The sequence below is a fragment of the Primulina huaijiensis genome, chromosome 8 (assembly GCF_012295235.1).
Source record: "Primulina huaijiensis isolate GDHJ02 chromosome 8, ASM1229523v2, whole genome shotgun sequence".
Classification (NCBI taxonomy): domain Eukaryota; kingdom Viridiplantae; phylum Streptophyta; class Magnoliopsida; order Lamiales; family Gesneriaceae; genus Primulina; species Primulina huaijiensis.
This window is the reverse complement of record NC_133313.1, coordinates 22,522,335-22,539,871: the sequence shown is the minus strand read 5'-3', so window position 1 is coordinate 22,539,871 and position 17,537 is coordinate 22,522,335. Positions and strand designations below refer to the sequence as shown.

The window sequence follows — 17,537 nt, the reverse complement described above, 5'->3', positions numbered from 1 at the left end:
ATTTGAGATAATAAGATGATAAAGTGGCATATGAGGACATAATTTTGCTTTCAAAGTCCAACATAGCAGCAAGTGGAATCAATATCTTAACATAATAATATCCACTGTAAATTCAAAAGCGTGCCGACTAAAATCCCCTAATCAAAGAATCTCCTTCCCACTCCTTTTTGAATTATGGGAGGGAATGTCTCTTGCCTTTTGGTAAAGCCAAGTAGGATATATTTTTTTAAAAGAAAGAGATAATGTTTTTGATTTTATTATATTTTGTCAATAATACACATGAAATTTATCCAACAGCATTCATATATAGGTCCACTCCTGTGATAAAAAGTGATTATGGAAATGATTTTGTAACGTAAATTGACGAACATGTGAAATCTTGATATTTTGGTCAAAACATAGCCATTAAGCCTTTTCTTTCACTATTGCCAGAACATGAGCTGGTTTTTTTGTACTTCAGACATGTAGAAAAAAGAGAAATGAAAGCAGATTCACTTACAAAACAATTAATCATGAAATTCCCTTATAATCATATTAAACATTCCCTCCATTTCGCAAAATCTTGATCCCATTAGCAAAAAGCTTTTTTTTTTTTAGTTTGGAAAAGTTTCCAAACACTTAAATTCACAAACACATAACTGGCTCCACCTTGTCTCCCTTACACAAAAAGCTACCAAATTCCATTTTCATCTTTTCTTTTTCGCCATTACATCCTCATCGTCCAGACCATTACATTCATGCATCATCCCAAGACGCAAAAACAGGCAACTGAGCCATAGTGAGTGGCACATGCCTCAGCTGTGCAGTAGGGATCCAAGAGTTGATATTGCTTGAACCCAAACTTGCAAACACGATAGGGGTTCGTTTTTTGTCAGGGCTAGCCTCCCTCGAGCTGCTAAGACTCGTAACCAGAGAAGATGGATTCGAAAAGTGTTGAATCACATGAGTGCTCGACTCATCCACCATCGTTTGACTCGTGTCAACGCCTATCAGATCATGCAGACCGACCGAGAAAGGAGAATTTTGATAGTTCCCAACGTTCATGGTTCTCACATTATTCGGTTGTGTTGTTGGATTTTCTTGATTGTGCAGCACGATTTTCCAATCAGGGACGTTTCCGATACTTTTGACTTGGGCACATTCAGCGTTCCCGGGAACGACTGGGTTGTACTCAATGGCCGGCACCTCTACATTAGGCTCCCTGTCCTTGTTTCGCCTTGCTATCTCTCCAGTAGGCAATGTGTTGCTTGCCATAATTTTCTCCACATCGTACCGAGATATATCAAAGTTAGTGACAGCATTTGCGCCCCGGAATTTAATCGCAGCAATGTCATAAGCTTCAGCAGCTTCCTCTTGAGTACCTGCATAACAGATTGAGCAAATTCAAATTTTTTCTTCACTCAAAACTCAAATTATAATCAAGAAATCACATAAAGACAGACAATTTTATCATCTTTACCGTTTTGTCTCATACAAACAGCCTTAAGAAAAGTTATAGTCCCATTCAAACCAGTCACTCAGAGTCAAAGTTGCTGTATGGTCAGCCTTATAAAAGCATACACCGATAAAGGAGAAGCATGAAAGCAAATAAAGACATAAAACCGAGTCCAATAAGCCCTGAATAATGCCGGAATCTAGTAGTACAAAAAATGTTCATACATATTTCCGGCTTACAGACTCTTAACTGGAATAAAATAATGCCAAAATAAAAAAATTTAACTGCCAGAAAATGTGAATATCAAACACAAAAAACTTCATTCATCATAACTTACTGAAAGTTCCAAGATAGAGGTCCTTGTTTCCGGCTACTCGACCAATCCTCGCTTGCCATCTGCCATGCTGATGATGCCTGTCGGTAAACAAACCTTAACTTCATCAACATAATCTTCAAAAATATAAAGATGATAAATAAAACGCAATATTTTTACTTTGCTTTACATCGAGGCTTTCAATATGCACAGATAGTCATTGAGTAATATAATATATGTGAAAATAGAATCGGAATCAACCTTGTGACGCCTCTGTACATAGAAGCACCTCTTGAAAATCCACTACTTCTCCTGAAAATGATATAAGAGATAATTTTATAGCGACCAAACACGAGGAGCGAGCCTTACAAAGTCATCAAAGAATTCACCTTCTCAAGTGAGCGACGTACTCCTGCCGAGTCATGTTTTTCATTTCCTCGAGTTCATGATGGTACTTTTCCAACTGTGACAACAGCAATAACATAACTAAACTCTGGAGACGTACGTATCATATAACCGAAGTACAAATCGATACATACCGGAAAGTTGATGTGGGTTGAAGCACCCCAATACTTAAGAGCAGCAAGATCATAAGCTCTTGCAGCTTTCTCTTCCATATCATATCCTCCTAAATATTCATTATCAATAGCAAATTATGAATTCAATATATCTATACAGAATCCTCACATTAAGCCAATGATTTTTATCTTGCAATAAGAAGATATTCTTACCGAGATAAACTGAGATTACGCAATTTGATGGAAACAGCATAGGCAGAACAAAAAGAGACCAACATAAAAGGGGTTAGAACTTGAAAATGAAGCAAATGTAGAAGTCTAAATTCATCGGTTTCATAAAATCAGCGGAAAAGTCCATTGGTTTCTTGTCTTGGTAAGTACCTTGCCTTCCTTTTCTCGTTTGCCCCTCTTTCTTACAAGTGTTATCCCACAAGTGAGCTTCATATCGGCCTGTCCACCTATGCCTTTGGGCATAATCATATGATGGCAAAAAAAATTGCAAATCAAGTAGAGACTACACTTAATAATACCCAAAAATCGATAGAAATCAAACAAGATCTTGAAAATAGAGGCGGTGGGGGATGGAGGGAGGGGAGGGGAGGAAGAAACAAAAAAATGAACATAGAAGTTGCAGAAATGCAAGAAATACTACCATATCTTAAAACTTTTCACATTAAAAAAAGGCAGCAACTACTAATACTGTAATCATGATACCGCAAGGTCAAAGAAAGAAACACACTCACCTTGTCACTCCTCGGTACTGTGAAGTTCTTTGTCCAAATGTGTCAATAGATTTCCTGTGAACTGTTTGCTTCTGAGGTATTTTCTCAAGCCCTCTCTTCTTAGTTTCCATGGTTACACCCTCGTTAGTTTCAGCGGGTGAAATGTGCCTTGAAGCAGTAACACAGCTTGACTGAGAACCAGGACTCATGGATAGAGTTAAGGATTGTAAATCTCCGCATCCCATCACAACTCTATCATTAACCATATCATTATTATTGCTGTTACTGACCTGATTCTCAAGCACTTGATTGTGATCCATCCATGTTTTCAAACATGGGATTTCATCCTCGGACATATTGGGCTGTTCCTCGGTTGTTTGGTACATGGGATTGCAGTTAAGGACAGAATAGAAGTGATTTTGCTGTCTATAAGATTCTTGATTGTAAAATGCGCTGTCTAGGCTTAAAACCATAGCATCCCTTTGAGGAGAAGCGGTGGAGCCATATTGATGATTAGCCATCGTTGCGCCTCCCAAGAAGTTTTCAAGTTTTGGGGAAGAATTAGGCACCATAGCTACACCAGACAACACAAAAGAAGAGAGAAAACTTATTGATTCACTACAAAGTAGCCATTTAAGCTGAAAACTAAATCTCAAACTAGACGTAAAATCTAGAAACTAACCTCCAGATTGTGATCTAGAAAGAGCTTCCATAATGCAAAGTGAGCCATCAGATTTGAGTGGCATTACTGACAGGGGGGAGTGAAAGATACCATTTTCAGCTACACCATAACACAGTGCAGAATTGTTGAGGTGAGAAGAAGAAAGACAGAAGCTTGCTGCTGCAACCTCATTAGAGGTATTGTTAGCCTCCATTCTCATGTGTGGTGACAGAGAAAATCCCAACCAGTTATTATTGCTGCCATTGCTGTCGTTGTTTAAGGGCTTCATCTTCGACTTTACACGCACGCAATTTTTTTTTCCAGTTCTTGAAGACAAGGAGTCAATCATTGGGTGAACATAGAGCAATCATTTCAATAATCTTCTGGTTAAACCAAAAAAACATGGAGACGAAGAGAAAACAAGAGAGAAGCCCAAAAGATTTAGCAAGAAATTTTTTATTTTTTATTTTCCAATCCACGAATATAAGAAACCGGTCCCTTTAAACTAAACAAAAGGAATGAAGTTGAGCAAGCAACATATGCTGGGAAATGGGTAGCATTCCTCTCTGCAATCCATGGGGATCTGTGTACATATTTATATATGCATACTCCAAAAGCAATGTGGTATCTTCTAACGAAGAATTAATTAACACTCTCGCTACTTTTTTTTTAAAATAAAAAAAATTTTGTTATTAAAATCTTAAACTTACTTAAAATAAAATCTTAAACTTCCTTAAAACCCACGACGGGATTTAAAACATTTGGTAAGTATCTTAATCCAACATTGGATCTTTTAGTCCAGTTTTATATATGTTACTGAATCTTTCATTTCTGTCCTTTCAGTTTCTGTTTGTTGTTGAATTTCCTTTTTCTTTTCTCAATTATTAATTATTAATGATGAGCTAATATCTTTCTTAAAATACTTATTTTAATTAAAAATCATAAACATAAGAAAATATTTATTAAAAACATTTTTAAAATGTTCAAAATTATGCCGATATTTATTTTTATCTTAAATTATTCTTCGGTATGTTTTTTCTTCTATTATTTTATCCCATCCTTAATTTTGATGGCTAAACAAATAAAATTTAAAATTTGAGATGTACTGTAAGACCTTTAGTTTTTTTGTTTTTTAACAATGACCTTTAGTAATTCGGATAAATAAAGCATTTATAAGTTTATTATGTATACAATAATAATAGAATATGCAATAATTTTTATTTTCAAAAACAAAATTAATATGCAAAAAGAATTTTCAATGAAAAAAATCTCCTAATGTCATTTTGTCAATGTGTAATTGTTATGGTGAATCTAGTGGTTTAAAGGGCCAATGGGATGAAAGGATGTACAGAAATGGTAAAATAAAAGGACATTTTTACTTTTTATAAAATTAATTACAGTGGCTAGATTTGACGGACAGGATCTGTAGATCTGCCTGCCCATTCAGTCACTTCATGCTCTACAGCCTTTTCTTTTCTGTATCATATATAATACATACACACTCCTTTAGTACTTACGTACAAATATATATATATATATATATATAGTTTATTTAAACATATTGTCGTTTGTACGAGGCTACTTACGAACTTTCCACGCTACAAATTAATAAGTTGAATTACATAGAAAAATCTAAAAAATAGATATACCTCTAGCTTATATATGTTATACAAATTTATAGAGACAAATGGATGTTATATATTAATATTAAAATCTAATAATAATAAACTGTCATATTTAAGCAGATTTGCTTCTAATATAAATTTAGAATCTCAGAATAATTAGTAATTAAATTCCCTTTTTTTAGAAAGAGTGGTGTATTAGTCAACACCTGCTTAGAGACAGAAAGTAGAGGTGGGTCTGTTTTTATTCTCTAAGTGATTATCAAAGGCCCCCAATAAAATCATAATGCCTTTAGAAATAATAACATATAATCCTTTTTCTTCATGTAAGTTAATTATATTAATGGATTTTAATTAAGGAAATTAAATCCTTTTGCAAATTATTAATTGTTCAGTACGTACTCTCATGCATGAATATATATAGATATGTTCGTGATAATTAGAGATGGACTTTAGAGATTCTTTGAATACATTAATGTTCGTCAAGCTAGAGTTGTAATTATGATGATTGATTTGTAATTAGGACACCATATTGAGGTTATAATTCATTATGCTTTCAAAATATAAATTCACATATCCGTGCGTGTGGGTTATTTGCATGCAAAGTGCATGAAAGTTTTAATTATTTGGAGACAGATTTTCAAATGTAAATGATTTGGTTTGAATCTTTAATGAAATAAAGTTTTTGGGAGGGAAAAGAAAGCAAGAGCGGATGATGGGAGTAGTAGTACCAACACTTTTTTCCATTTTTCGATTATTATTATTGATATTATTATGTGGCAATGATGAGTGAATCCACCAATTTTAACACAGAAATGCAATGCTGTCTTACCAAATTATTGGGGCATGTAAAATTGCAAATCATTGTTGCATGCCTGCCGTATCTAAATTAAAGCTACTAATTAAACTTGCATTTTAACTATAAAAGATATTATTCCTTTAAATATCTTGGTTTTTCTCCAGGAAATTAATCTGAGACTAATAATGAAAATTTAATTTCAGTATTATTTAAGAAATCGCAGAATAATTAAGTTGAATATTACATGGGGAGCTGCTGGTCTTTAAATTTTCTAGTGTTTGTACATGAAAGTGAAAAGGACAGGGATGGAGACCCTGCCTTGTTTCTATTTTGTAATGAACCGCCCCACCGTTTAGCCTGGAACATTGGATCCCAGTTCTTAATTTACTGTCATTTTATTTATTTTTACATAGAAAAGAAAATTAATGAAAGAAACAAGCGGAATATCCATTCTTACATCAAAATCTACCATATACCATAAAATAAGGTAGATGATTGTTTGGACAAATTTACCACTCTCTTAACTTATGTAAATGATACAATGATTCTGATGTATTTGAAATCCATACAACATGCGCTCCATTTCCAATCTTCTTTTCAAATCCCTCCACAAATTAAATAAATACCTCGTATCCAAGTTCAACATAAAGAATAAGAAGAGATTTAAAAGATTCTAATTTCTTTTTTTTAAAAAAATAAAATTACATTGATTAGTAAATATCAGGGGATCATTTTCTCGTCTGCCAGATTTATTATTGTATTTGGTATATGTACGTATGAAGAACGTATATATATTATATTAATACATTTCCCTATTTTTTTTTTCATATTAATATTCCCTCTCTCAACCAAAGAATGAAATGTCACAATCTAAGCCATATCGTATGGTCGCAATCATCTTAGATTCCTCTCTCTCTCTCTCTCTCTCTCACAGAGATCAGATAAGTTGAATTGCTCACAAATTGAGTAACAACCTAAGATATCATAATTTCTCATCACAACTCTAAAAATGGGATTAATATCAGATTACTCTGTCGTTTTATCCATTCCTATATATGTGTGTGTGTTTTTTTTTCTTGATAAGTGCGTTCCTATTAAACTTTTTGTTGTTGTGAAAATATAGAAATTCTATTAAAATCGAGAGTTTCAAATATAAACAAAGACAAAAAAAATTATTAGGATGTGGTAGTTATATAGGATACACAAATTTATTTTAAAAAAAGGTTTTCATGAATAAAAATATCATATTTTCGTAATTTGAGGAGAGTTATATTTTGTATTTATAAAAAACATAGATCCTAAATTTAGTTACTCTAAGTTATATAATGTCTTCATTATCAGAGAGATAAAATGATAATGTGATTTTAATGAAAACATAAAATGACTAATGTCATCCTTGAATTTATATTAAAAAGAAATCGAAATACTTTGTTAAATATTCTGACAGTTGGAATGTGACAACTTTAATGAAAAAAATTCCTTTAAAACAAAGAAATTGAATTGTCTCTATATAATACTCAAAACAAACAATTTTAGGTGGACATGGCTTGTAAAAATAAATTCGATAAAGTTAGGTGGAGCAGTGCTGTTGTTTATTTAAGTCTGCAGCAGCAGCGGCTGCCTGTTATATTTTCAAAATTGAAATGTGTGCTGATGCAATACCCCGAAAATTAATTCATTAATTTCTTCCCCAGTCTAATTTCCTTTGGCTAAAAATGGATGAGAGACTACGAGATTTTTTTGCTTACAATGGTGTGTTTGGAGATTTATGGAGCTAACATGTCATGGCTTACCTGGAAAAGTGAAGATAGCTAACATTTGGTAAAGAAAACCAAACAGTACTTTTCCATCTTTAAAGCTTTTAACTATTAATTTTGGCATATTTCTTCTGGTATGGTCCCATCACATCAATATTTCAAAGTTATATATATATATATATATATATCGACCTTGGATTTTTACTCTCTTCTTCGGGCTACGGTGCATATAAATATCATATAATCTTCTTGTCGGAATATGCTGCCTGCACCCGAAAGATTAAATTCCAGGGAACCATACAAATTTTATTTTATTTAAAAATTGAAGTAATTTATGGTAGTTTAAATAATCATTATTAAAAATATATTAGAGTACAGAATGTCACGATTGACGTCAATCATATTTATTATCTTACAAAGATAGAGCATTGACTTAGTAGGGGAAATACATATTGTGATGTATACATTAATAAATACAGACACCAGCTAGGTAGCTATATGATGTGATGAATCAATACAAAAAAAGGTAAGCTAGCAGTCAAACTTTGGATTTTATCTGACATTTTTACCAAATGTCAAATTTACAAATCAATCAATGATATTATTATTATTATCGTTAGTTCATATATATAGATACAGACGGAGTAAATCAAACGGTTCATTTGTATCTATCTCAGTTAATTCATTTTGGATAGCTATATGCTGATAAGTGTCGTCGTGCATGTACAACAATGGTTTTCTTGTGACATCGAAAGACGTAAAGTAATTTTTGTAACAAAATTCATTTGTAATTTGGTATGTAGCTTGATAGATAACCATTGTTTCAAAATCGGCCATTTCATTTCCAAAAAATTCTAGGATCATAAATTCACGATATTCAGGTTAAGGCTAAGTAATTGTAGGAATTGCAAATATGTTTTCGAATTTGATGGGGGATCATAGAGAAGGATTATTATCATATTTTTTTGCCAGAAATAAAAACTATATCGACTCCGCCTTTACTACTAAGTGGGTAATAGCTTAACAAAAGCCATCTTTCCCATTTCCACGTATATGATTCCACAATAATAATAACCGAGGAGATGACATATACTTTCTACCATCAACACAAGGTTTTACATGTATACCATCCATCACCTTCAAAGAAAAACAAAGGTCCTCAACAAAATCGCCGCAATTGTCACCATCTTCTCACCAACGACGTAAGAAGCTGCAAAATATCAAACATAGTCTCCATCAGGAACCCGCAGTTACATGATCTTAAGGTCATACATATATAAATGGTCTCAAATGCCTGTGAAATCGACTCCACAAAATTTGCATCCATGGAGTAAACTTTTAAAGTTCATTATTGTCAAAGTTTAATTCTAGCTCCAATATATAAACCAAAATTCCTTATATCACACACACTTAACAAGCATTTAAAAACTGAAGAGCAAAGAACATCTCATGCAGTGACTTGTGCAGCTTCTTATGAGGTCAAATGGCTCATGTACCTCAAACAATTCAAAAGCATTGCCACGCTTGTATGCATCATCTTTCTTGCCATTGTTAGCAGGGAAAATGCTAAATAACAGTGTTCGCCATCCAATCAGTAATACAGCAGTGCTGCCCATGGTGACTAAAATGAAATTGGTTGGTGGTGTGTGGCCTATAGCGGCTGCCCGAATGATTAATCCCAGCTGCAGTGAATGAGGAGATCCAGTTAAACGCAAATATAATTTTATGAATACTGCTACGCGCACAAGAGTAGGTGAAGGGACACAGTTGCTAAATTGTCCTCCAAATATTCAATAATAAGTTTTGTGTCAAAATGACGAATAACCAGTACAACACTTCGGAACTGCTATGAAGTAAACATAAAAAAAACAAGAAACTATCCAGAATAATAATATTCAAAAGGACAATTCCATTGCTTAATTAGAATCTTCCATACCGTTCAATCGAAAAATAAACAAGACTCGGAATACAAAAAGAATAATGAATTCAAAAGGTTTAATGGAATAGTCCGTTATGTGCTTGGTGCTTGGTTTGAATAAGAGTGACTTGAGAATTAGAATCAGTTTTGATCCGAACAAATTGCTGTACCTGATTTTTGGAGTGAATAAATATAACCAAAAGAACCCATTCATTTGACTGCTGTGCAAATAAACTCTACTACTTTCCAGAATTTATTGCTACCCCTAAAATGAGAGCAAACTACCCTAAATAATTGTTTTCATCGATATTATGATAAGGAGATTAAATTAGTACATCATGCTTATTGACATGGTCAAAATTACAGAAGTTCACTTAGCTAAAGCCCTTGCAAGACTTAAATCGGGGTAAAAGAAACTCATTTTGCCAATGGTTTGCCTGTTGCATTCCGGTCATTCAACCAGGATCTACTCCTAATAAACTTAGTCTCGATATCACCACAGTCTAAACTGTTGACAAAAAACTTGGAAACGAGACAATAAAAAGGCATTCCCATGCATGACATGATCTTCGCATACATCTAACTGTTGAATAAGATTCACCCAAAATATATTTACACCGGTCTAACTCAATAGCATCAAGAATTCATTAAGTTCCCCAAGTTAGCAGACTACAGTTATTTATGAAGTACAGTTGACCCTCGAAGAAAAAGGGTAAAGAGACTGAACCTTAACATATCCTAATGAATGTTTCGATGACCATTGTGATTATAGAAGCATTGAAATTTTCCATTGTACTACGATCTCGATTCTTCATTTAAATTATATACAATAAACATTGACATCCCCAAAAAATAACATGAACTCACAAGAACTCAATGTTCTACCCCAGTTCACAAGCTTTTTCTGTCGACCTAATACAGAAAACTGCCAACATTTTGCATGCTTTATACTGTCTGCTAAAATACTACGTGCCATCTTTCTCCATATGTCGAGCATGAGAAGTGATGATACCAAATTCATTTCCAAAAACACCCTCAGCCTCAAATTAAAAGAATGACTCACAAAGATTCTGTATATCATCTTTCTTGTGCATTCACAATTTTAGTATCTTTCCAACATTTTAACCGAAAAACGGTTTTTATTTTCTCTAACACAGTTTTTTTCTCCATTGCACTGAATTCAAACAACCTGCGGGTACAAATTTAAACAAAAAATTAGTCCAATTATTATATAATAAATTAAAACATAATCTTTTACCTTAACATGTTAAGCACCCATAATTAGTTATACACAGTGTGATCACTTGTAAATAATATGAAGGGCCATCTAAACTTCTAATCAGAACAACGTACTCCGGTCAAGGCTTGATCACATACATTATCTTCCCACAAACCATCATACCAGAACTTCCAAATCCAAAAAAGCGAAAAAGTAGGAAACAGAATCGTCACAAATCTTATAATTGCAAGCAAGAAATCAAATTGATTTGCTTATTCCGTGCAGAGGAAGAAACAAAATTGGAAACCACATGAAATGCACAAGCATACATACCGGTACGCCAACAGCCCATGACTTGGCAGCTGCAAAAACAGCCTTAAACAAACCATTCATTCCTCGGCCATCCTCGGCGTATCCGCCAAGAAAATAAGCACTCAAAAACCACCCTATCATCATAAAAAAGAAAGGCCAAATTTTTCTAAAACTCGTTTCTCTAATTGCATGTGCATATATAGCTTCCTCCAAGCAAACATCCGACATAATACTGCCATAGCTGATGAGATTAACTAACCGGCAATGAAAGGATCCGCGGTTTTGAAGGTCTCGAAATCGAAAACGGAGAATCCATGACTAAATCTCCCGATTGCGGAGAAGAAAAGCAGCGCCGCGACATCACCCCCGGCTAAAAGAGTCACAAGACTAGAAATTTCCCAATACAATTTCATCAAAAGAAGCAAAAAAACGGATGCTAAGCGAGAAAATAAAAAACATCAACATCCACGTACCCCCATATAGCAAGAAGAGAAGAAGAATTTGGCTTCTCGAACTGAATTACACCTTCAAGTGGGGCATTTTCCTGGCCCACGAAAGAGATAGAGCAAGGGCCTTCGTCGTTTACAGGAATGGTGGCAGAGGAAGCCGGTTTAGAGGCGGCACTGCCGCTAGAAGACTCGGCGGCATTAGCGAGGGTAAGGGGCTTGAGGCTGCGGGAAACAGATAAATTGCGGCGGTGTTTGGAGAAGAGAGGCGGGATTGGGTTAGCGAATTTAAGGGATGATTGGTGTGTGGAGGAAAGCAACTCCCAACCTCCGCCACCGGCTGCCTGGCTAAGCAGAGGCACCATTGGATTCTAAGTTGTAGAAAACAAAATGTGGAGAGCAATATCCAGATTTGAATTTTCCAAAGCTTTAAATATAAATTAATATATATATATATATATATATATATATATTATATGGATATTTGAAAATATTTTCTTCGTAATACAGTACATAATTACATATATTCGCGAGTTAAAGAAGTTAGGAATTTTGACATTATTTGGTTTATAATAATTCGATCAATATTACAATCGTAATAAATGTGAAATGTCATTATAATCATCAAATCCAAATTAGCTTCAATACGAAAAAATATGTGTTTGCACTAACTGTAAACCGATCCACGAAAAAACATGCATACACTCCCAGAGTCCACGTGTTTTTTTCATATGAAAATCGATATAAATTATGGAAAATATTGTATTAATAAATGATATTTGAGTATCAATTATTTTATATATAATATAAATATTCTGATTTTTGTGTACTCAAATACGTAAAACAAGTTTTGATATTAATAACACGTCTTTTATCGTATGAAAATTTGTAGAAAACATTAAAATGTAACAATAATATATGGTATTTGAGTATTAATTGTTTCATATATTGATGTGACTTCGTTGAAATGGATGAGCCGGGTAAGGAGCTCCAACGGGTCAAATCAATAATTTATAGTTTTTAGAGAATTTGAGTGAAGATAAGGGGTTCAATAGCACCTGCAAACAATGAAAGGAACTCGTGAATGGGCGCCGGAGGGGTGTCCGGCGTGGCCACTCCGATGCTTAAGTCAGCAGGTTGAAGATGAACACAAGCAATCTTTGGGAGCAAATATGTATAATGCTTAAGAGTTCAAAGATTTCAGAATCAGTAAATGAGAAGGATACCTGCTATTTATAGGAGAAAATGGGGTAGGTACCTCGTTTCCCGCGCCTACCTACTAAATATGTCAAGTCGGCCGTCCATACCTCCTGATGACTTATATGACACGCCAAAGTCAAGTTGCTCTGACAGATAAGATTGTCCATATCAATATACTCAAGTGCATCACGCTTTTCGAGGTTCCCAGGTAGAATTCCTCCCTGGAGATTTATACAAGAGCTCGGGCGTCTGGTTGCCCGGGGAGTAGAGCCCGGGCTTGCACCGGCCCGGCTTCAGAAGAATCCATCCTGCCAATTGACCCTAATTTGGGAATCCATTTAATATCCCGGGTCATCAATGACCCGGGTTCTTACCAGGGTATCACCACTCATCCCTAAATAGTCGGGCTAGAGTCATACTCGCTGTCCCGATTAGTCATGCTTGGATTCCCAAAGAGATGATCAATCTTGTTATATAAAAGCATCGGGGGCTTCATGTCTCCCAAAGATGGGATGAGGAGCCGGAGTCTCGCGTCTCATGGACTTGAGATAAGATGTCGGGGCCTCGTGTCTCCCGGGCTCGAAATGATCGAGGTGCAGAGCCCCGGGCCAAGATACGGGTCCCTGGACTTAATGGATAACCAGGGTGCGGAGCCCTGGCCTTCATGAATGGTCGAGGTACGGAGCCACGAACCAGGATACGGATCCCTGGACTTTTAGAACCAAGGTGCGGAGCCTTGGGCCGGGGAACATGTCCCGGGACTTGTGAATGGTCGAGGTGTGGTTTCCCGAGCCACGGTGTAGTGCCCTGGGCTTTTAGATCCAAGGTGCGGAGCCTCGGGCCGGGAAACATGTCCCGGGACTTATGAATGGTCGAGGTGTGGTTCCCCGAGCCAGGGTGTAGTGCCCTGGGCTTTTTGTTGGTCGAGGTGTGGTTCCCCGAGCCAGGGTGTTTGTGCCCTGGGCTTAAGATAAGGGTGCCTGGGTCTCATGCCTCCCGGTATTTAAATAAGGATGCTGGGGCCTCATGCCTCCCGGACTTTCAAGAATGTGTCGGGGTGGTCTAGCATGTCTGCCCGGGATCTCGAAGTCTGCATGGGCTCTGGCATGATCTGCCTGGGATCTGGCATGGTATGCCCGGGTTCTGGCATGTCTGTCCGGGCTCTTAACTTTTCTGCTTCTTCTGCTATATTAGTTTTATTAAAAACCAAATCACTAACCTGGAAATACTGAATTAGAATTCATTTTCGGTAGAGTGAAACTTCTCTAATTGAGCTAAATTAGGTGTCTAATATAGTTGTATGCTACTGAGCGCATAGCAAATACTTTTACACGCCAATCCGGAATAGCTGCTAAGCTTCGAGCCGATATGAAAATTCCTAGATAAAATCTGAGTGCCGAGCTGGTCGGACTTATTTTTTAATGAAAACCATATCTACGTCTTGAGCTCAAATTCCCACAGACGGCGCCAATGATGTGACTTCGTTGAAATGGATGAGCCGGGTAAGGAGCTCTAACGGGTCAAATCAATAATTTATAGTTTTTAGGGAATTTGAGTGAAGATAATGGCTTCAATAGCACCTGCAAACAATGAAAGAAACTCGTGAATGGGCGCCGGAGGGGTGTCCGACGTGGCCACTCCGATGCTTAAGTCAGCAGGTTGAAGATGAACACAAGCAATATTTGGGAGAAAATATGTATAATGCTTAAGAGTTCAAAGATTTCAGAATCAGTAAATGAGAAGGATACCTGCTATTTATAGGAGAAAATGGGGTAGGTACCTCGTTTCCCGCGCCTACCTACTAAATATGTCAAGTCGGCCATCCATACCTCCTGATGACTTATATGACACGCCAAAGTCAAGTTGCTCTGACAGATAAGATTGTCCATATCAATATACTCAAGTGCATCACGCTTTTCGAGGTTCCCAGGTAGAATTCCTCCCTGGAGATTTCTACAAGAGCTCGGGCGTCTGGTTGCCCGGGGAGTAGAGCCCGGGCTTGCACCGGCCCGGCTTCAGAAGAATCCATCCATCCAATTGACCCTAATTTGGGAATCCATTTAATATCACCCGGGTTCTTACCAGGGTATCATATATGATACTACATGATATTTGAGTACTCAAACAAGTGTTGCTATAAATAATATATTTAAAATCTTATCTTTTTGTAGCAGATAAAATAGTTGATGCTCAAATATCATATATTTGTGCCATAATTTCAACATTTTAATACTGATTTTTCATCCGTAGACCCAATAAGTGCATACATTTTTTTATGCGAATTAGTGAGTGCATAAACAATTTTTTTTTGTCACACAAACTCATATTTGAATTTAGAGATTTAAAAACAAACTATCATTCATTATTCATAAAATTGGTTTTAAACAAGGTAAATGAAGTAATAGAACCTTTTCTAAACAATATTATTTTGTTTGTATGAGAAAGTTAATCCAACACAATTCCTGGTCATGCTTCAAAGGCACGTAACAATCAAATTAAAGAAGGTGGACTTCATATTTTAAAATAAAGGCTGTGGTTTTTTATGTTAAAATATTGTGAATCCGAATACAATCTGCCAATGAAAGCTTATACTAAAAACATCAAAGACAGCCAGTCAGTCAAAGTCTTTTATTTCGGAATTTGATTTCATTCGTTGATTTGAAAATAAGAACACGGCTTAAACTTATTTCTGCAAATGCCTATTAATTAGTATTTAATTGGCTATATCTAAAAGTAGAAAAATCTGTAGCCAAAAATTATATATATATATATATATATATATTTGTTCAACCTTTTGTAATAACACTAAATTTCTCTTGGATTATGACAACCGATAGAAAATAAATATATGGCTCCTATTGATTGAGTTAGAAAAGAGTGTGGTCCTTGATTTTCTTAATGATATGCCAAAATCCCTATAATTCGTAGACCACTAGTTTTTTTAATGAGTTGTGTGATTTATTTAGTGATATGTTCCTATTATGATTTCCTCTTTCTTCCCCAAAATGACATCAAATTCTGAAATTATTGTGATTACATGTAGTTAGGAGTCGAACACAACTTTAACTCTTGTCTGATTTTGGCTTAAAAGGATTAAGTCTGAGAAAAGCCCAATAAAGGTTAGAAGATTTTACTTTGTCCAATGGGCTTAACCAACGGGCTAATATAAATCATGGGCCGACAACATAAACGACAGGTTCTTCTAAATCAAATAACATGTGATGGTGCTATAAAAAATATATATAAGTTAATGGAGAAACAAGTGTCATTTAATCATTAACACAAACAAAATAAGACGAAGCATCCTTAATTGTAGTTACTCCTCAGTCAACCTTAAGATACATTAACGAGCTAAATATCTAAGGGTATATTTGGAGAGATACTTGAATACATTGATTTCGATTATAATTTTATTTTAACAATGAAACAAAATTCATATCTTACTTATTTACACAAAGTAAAAATGAATTTCAAATGTATCAAATTATTGAAAAATCCATCTTAATTCATATGAAACACCGTATGAATATGAAAAATATGGATTTGATGTTTATTGTCTTGTTTATCAAAAACTACAAAAATACATTTCGTGAGATGAATTTATTAGCATCTTTACTTTTGGACGATCAAGCTTTTTGGGGTGTTTAGGTTACAGAGACAACACCTCGATCGATACAATCTTTATTTTAGCATTGAATGTTGCCTTAATTCATACCTAGATTGAATTAATTACTGGGTGACAACTTGTTGGAATTCGATCCAATGGACTCCGGCCTTGGATTTAATCCAGGTTCATCTTCAACCTTCCATATATTATATATTCAACCAAATGAACGAATGAATACAAGTCGTGAAAACATAATTTGTCACCTTCTCCCTCCATTTGAAATCAGTCTGCTTTTATATCCTTAATTTTACGACTTGTTTATTTTTTTTTAAAAAAAATAATTTTAAAAAAATTAAATGTAATTGTATTCTGTATCAAATATAAATTTATATATATCATTAAAAGTTCGTGTATTTCATTTCAAATTTCGTACACATTTTATTTAACTTTTGGTACACACCACATCTGAAGTTGTCAATTAATAATATTTCTGTCTTCGTTTACACACACACACACACACACACACACAAAAATATATATATATATATATATATATATATTAAATAAAATATGTTCGAAATTTCATATGAAATAGACAAACTTTTAATGTCCTTTTTAATATTTTATTTTTCTCTCCAAATTAAATTAACAACCTATAGAGAATGCAACAACGTCTCGGGAGTCGAGATCATGTTGGTTGAGTTCAATCGGCTTTGCAAAATTATATATTATGGTGCAAAAAGTAAATTCTAGACTACAGTTTACGATCTAATAATCGTATAAAACGGTACTGAATTTGAAATATTATAATTATCTTGTTTTTTTATATGCGTTACTCGAACAATAATAAAATATATCAAATTTTAATATTAAAGTAAAAATTCCGAGCCAAAGGACCGCAGGCATATTTTAATGATTCTGAGACATTATTTAATCAGAAATTACAATGACATAGCCATAGCCATAGCCATAGCCATAGCCATGGGACTATATATATATATATATATA

The 17,537-nt window shown here is 34.8% G+C and overlaps 2 protein-coding genes across 2 annotated transcripts; both read right to left on the bottom strand.

Moving 5' to 3' along the window:
* Positions 1–460: 460 nt before the first annotated feature.
* On the bottom strand, positions 461–4,303 carry LOC140983227 (AP2-like ethylene-responsive transcription factor ANT). The gene is made up of 9 exons (XM_073450181.1): positions 3,671–4,303; positions 3,010–3,562; positions 2,648–2,730; positions 2,480–2,488; positions 2,288–2,376; positions 2,138–2,211; positions 2,010–2,060; positions 1,773–1,849; positions 461–1,361 (listed from the first exon to the last, which is right to left on the bottom strand). Exons 1-9 carry the CDS (start codon positions 3,996–3,998, stop codon positions 736–738), a joined length of 1,890 nt encoding a protein of 629 aa, XP_073306282.1. The 5' UTR covers positions 3,999–4,303; the 3' UTR covers positions 461–735.
* A 4,544-nt stretch (positions 4,304–8,847) lies between these two features.
* LOC140982288 (uncharacterized) lies at positions 8,848–12,144 on the bottom strand. Its single transcript, XM_073448752.1, has 5 exons — positions 11,750–12,144; positions 11,536–11,663; positions 11,298–11,410; positions 9,324–9,509; positions 8,848–9,037 (listed from the first exon to the last, which is right to left on the bottom strand). Exons 1-5 carry the CDS (start codon positions 12,085–12,087, stop codon positions 9,008–9,010), a joined length of 795 nt encoding a protein of 264 aa, XP_073304853.1. The 5' UTR covers positions 12,088–12,144; the 3' UTR covers positions 8,848–9,007.
* Positions 12,145–17,537: the final 5,393 nt, after the last annotated feature.

Excerpts from the sequence above, each read along its gene's own strand:
- LOC140982288 (XM_073448752.1), bottom strand. The coding sequence starts at position 12,087 with ATGGTGCCTCTGCTTAGCCAGGCAGCCGGTGGCGGAGGTTGGGAGTTG. Across the intron at positions 9,510-11,297 it reads CATGGGCTGTTGGCGTACCG|CTGGGATTAATCATTCGGGC; the intron begins GTATGTATGCTT and ends CATTCACTGCAG. Across the intron at positions 9,038-9,323 it reads ATGCTTTTGAATTGTTTGAG|CTTCTTACGTCGTTGGTGAG; the intron begins GTACATGAGCCA and ends GATATTTTGCAG.
- LOC140983227 (XM_073450181.1), bottom strand. The coding sequence starts at position 3,998 with ATGATTGACTCCTTGTCTTCAAGAACTGGAAAAAAAAATTGCGTGCGT. Across the intron at positions 2,212-2,287 it reads CAACCCACATCAACTTTCCG|TTGGAAAAGTACCATCATGA; the intron begins GTATGTATCGAT and ends CTGTTGTCACAG. Across the intron at positions 1,850-2,009 it reads ATGTACAGAGGCGTCACAAG|GCATCATCAGCATGGCAGAT; the intron begins GTTGATTCCGAT and ends GTTTACCGACAG.